The sequence below is a fragment of the Nilaparvata lugens genome, chromosome 1 (genome assembly GCF_014356525.2).
Source record: "Nilaparvata lugens isolate BPH chromosome 1, ASM1435652v1, whole genome shotgun sequence".
Lineage (NCBI taxonomy): Eukaryota > Metazoa > Arthropoda > Insecta > Hemiptera > Delphacidae > Nilaparvata > Nilaparvata lugens.
Genome location: NC_052504.1, coordinates 167109 through 170634, shown reverse-complemented (window position 1 = coordinate 170634; position 3526 = coordinate 167109). Strand labels below are relative to the sequence as shown.

The 3526-nt window shown below is 33.3% G+C and overlaps 1 protein-coding gene across 1 annotated transcript in view; it reads right to left on the bottom strand.

Annotated features, from left to right (window-relative positions):
- The window catches only part of LOC120351025 (coiled-coil domain-containing protein 142-like), a 24646-nt gene extending 21779 nt beyond the window's left edge, over nt 1–2867 (bottom strand). The window contains exon 1 of the mRNA XM_039426837.1: nt 2753–2867. Within this exon, the coding sequence (XP_039282771.1) occupies nt 2753–2867 (115 nt within the window). The remainder of the gene's footprint in view (nt 1–2752) is intronic.
- Between the last annotated feature and the right edge of the window lie 659 nt (nt 2868–3526).

Below are 3526 nucleotides of genomic sequence, written 5' to 3'. Positions count from 1 at the left end.
GTTTCACCTCTGAATTCTACAAGTAAAATGGAGGAACTTTGTTTTGTTATCATTAAGTAGCAGATGTCTGTGATTTAGGTACTTTTTAGTTAATGATATAGAACTGTTACATTCAATTTCTGTTGTGTTCCAGTCCTTATCAGCAATGCACAGACTTATATCGTCGCGTATAAGCATAATTTACTATTTTCAACTAAATCACACATGTATTTAGGCAACCCCCCTAAGTAGCACAGAAACAAAAATGGACCTAACACCGATCCTTGTGGTACAGAATAGTTATTACATTTTAAGTTTGATCCATATTGTACTGATTTTTATTGCTTGTATACTCTATATTTACATACTGTTGCCGTCCTTCTAGATATGACTTGATCCAGCTAAGCTCTTTACCTCTAATTCCATAATTTTGAAGTTTATTTAATAATAATTTATGATTCACACTGTCAAATGCTTTGGTTAGATCCAGGATGCTCCCACAGTATTTAATCCCTCATCTAAGTTTTCTAAAATATTTTCTATGAACTCTATCAAAGCAGTAATGGTTGACCTGTTTTTTCTATAGCCATGTTGTTCTTTGTCAAGTATACCATTAGTATCAAAATAATTAATTAACTGAACTAGTAAACACTTTTCAAATATTTTAGATAGGGCAGGTTGGATGGCAAAGGTCTGTAGTTGAGAGGGTCAGATGGATCTCCTTTCTTATATGCTGGTATTACTTTTGATCTTTAATTCATTTGGGCACACTCCAGTTATAATTGAGGCATTGATTACGTGCAAAAGAGGTTTGATGAGTGATGACTTAGCATCCTTCATTATTTTTATTGGTATGTCATCATAGCCGGCTGACCATTTGGTTTTATCGAATCTATTATTTTACTTAAGTCCTTCTCTTCAATTGTTTTACATCTAAATGATAATTTTGTAACTTTTTCATTTTTCTCATCTGTTACGTCACTTTTGGTTAGATAAGGGATGACATGAGTGTCAACCATCCCTACAAAATCATTGTTTAGTATGTTTGAAATTTTATACGGATCGTCTATGTCTATACCATTCTCTTTAAGTACAATATTTCTAATAACTTTCTTGTCCTTTTTGTTTGTTGTTTCATTGTTAAATATCTGCCATATTGTTTTGTTTACATTTGTTGATTTTTCTATTTTTGAGTCAATATAATTCTTTTTCTTGAGTCAATATAATTCTTTTTTTTGTAGAGGATAATTCTTTTTAGATGCTTTTTATGTGCTTTTATAGTTCTCTTTAAGTTTATATTACTTTGGTCTTTCCTGTATCGCTGATGCATTTCAATTAGCCTTTTATGTTCATCGACAATCTCATTATCAATCCACTTATTACTACATTGTTTCGCTCTTACTATTCTACCAAATGGAAAGTGAAGATCAAAAAAATATTTGAGCAAATTGTAAAAGTATGAAAATTTGTTTTCTACAGGACTCTGATAAAGTTCAGTCCAATCCAATTTATCTAGATCATTTATAAAGCGCTGAATTTGGGACTTCCCAAACTTCCTACCCATTGTTTTAGTCTTTAAGCCTTCACCCTTATTATTTGTGCTTAAAATAATATTCTTATTCTTGTCATAATTTATTGTATTTTCCAGTTTTATTGACATCCCAATAGCGAAATGATCTGAGAAAATTGTGTTTATTATTTTACTTTCCCATCTACTGAAATGAATGTCAGTAGCAATATTGTCAATGCAAGAGCCACCAGTTGCACTAGGTCTTGTTATCTCATTTGTTGTTATTTGCATATTAAAGCTATTTAGTAAATTGAGAAGATCATCTCTTTGACTAGATTCTTGATTAAAATTAACATTGAAATCAGCACATAGGATAACATTGAATTTTTTAAAAGTAAACAGATAGCTTAACATGTCATTAAGAATGACTAGAAAATTATTAAAGATTGCACTATCTATGTTAAAGGGTCTTTATAATGACATGCAGATTACATTCAATTCAGGTACTTTGATTGCAGACATATTTCTAATTTTATGGATCACATCAAACTCTAACTTATTTTTAATGAAAATAGCAGTCCCACCATGAATTCTATTGGATCTGCAAGAGTATGATCTTAATTTAAAATTTTCGAAGCCAATATTGACAATTTTGTCATCACTCATCCAGTGCTCACTTAGTGCTAACATGTCACATTTATTTTCAAGAGCAATTACTTCTAGGTAATTGATTTTATTCATTAAACCCTGGCAGTTCCATGAAATTATGTTCACTTCAGTGCTCTGGCAACCCTCAATTTGAGTTCTTATATAATTATTATTCACTGTTGCTTTCGCATTGCATCTTGAAGTCCTGGAAGGTGGCGATAGGTCAGTAGTTGAGCCGTTCAGTCTAAAAAATGCTTTTGTTCTCACTCTGTTGTCCTAAAGGGATTGGCTGGTTAGGTGACTCCATGGCTTCCGTGATTCTCCATGCGGTGTTCAATATGGTATCGGCAATGAATTTTTTCCCCAGATAGTTCAAGTGAAGACCATGTGATATATGAAATCTTGGCCCTAAAGAACTTAAATCTGAGAAACACACATTGGAGAAGTGTTTGGTTATTTTTTCCAAGCGTTCATTGATTCTTCTAATCTCCTTGTTCACACATGACCATCTCGGTAGATCATATCTATGTGGAACTGAGAAGATCAATACATTGGTGTGGCACATATTTGTGAGTCTCCGCTTACACGATTGAATCAGACGATTAGATTCGTTACATGCCACATCGTTTGTTCCGGCAATAAACACAGCGAGGTCTTCATTACCCATATCAGAGCACATACATTCACTCTCCTCTGTGACTCTTTCAAATTTCGCCCCTGGCTCCATCATATTAAACACTTCATAATTACTCTTTGACCTGATCCTATTTGTGACCTGTCTTCCCTGACTGTCAGAGAAACACCTTACTCTAACTTGTTTAAACTTGTTTCCAGCCTTATTTGCTTCTAACAGTGTTTGAACATTGTTTCTTATGCTTGATGTTCGTTTCCATGGATTCGTTTCCCAATCAACTTCTTCGATTTCTTTGACACTAGTTTTAGCACTATTGTCTCGCACATCCATTTCACCTCCAAAATAATTCTTGTCAACTTTATTATTGTTGATCATATTCAAGTGCGATCTGAATATCTCTGTTGTTGATTTGAGATCATGTAGAGAATTCTCCAAATTGATAGATTTCTCTTTAACTCCTCTATCAATATTGTCAGATAACTGTTGTAATGTACTGAAGATGTGTTCCTTTTCGATCTTGTTCAATCCAATATTCTTAACTATATTAGATAATTGTGAATCCAAATACGAATGCAGAGATTCACTAACACCCTGTTGATTAATTGCCTGGATTATTCTCTCACTAAAACTGTCAAAATCTGGTTCATTCCATACAATCTCTTTCTTCGCAGCGACTCTCTCACTTTTACCTCCGAATCTGTGCACGCTCATTCTGCAACTAAACAATAATTTTACCTTCACGTAATTCCTCTATA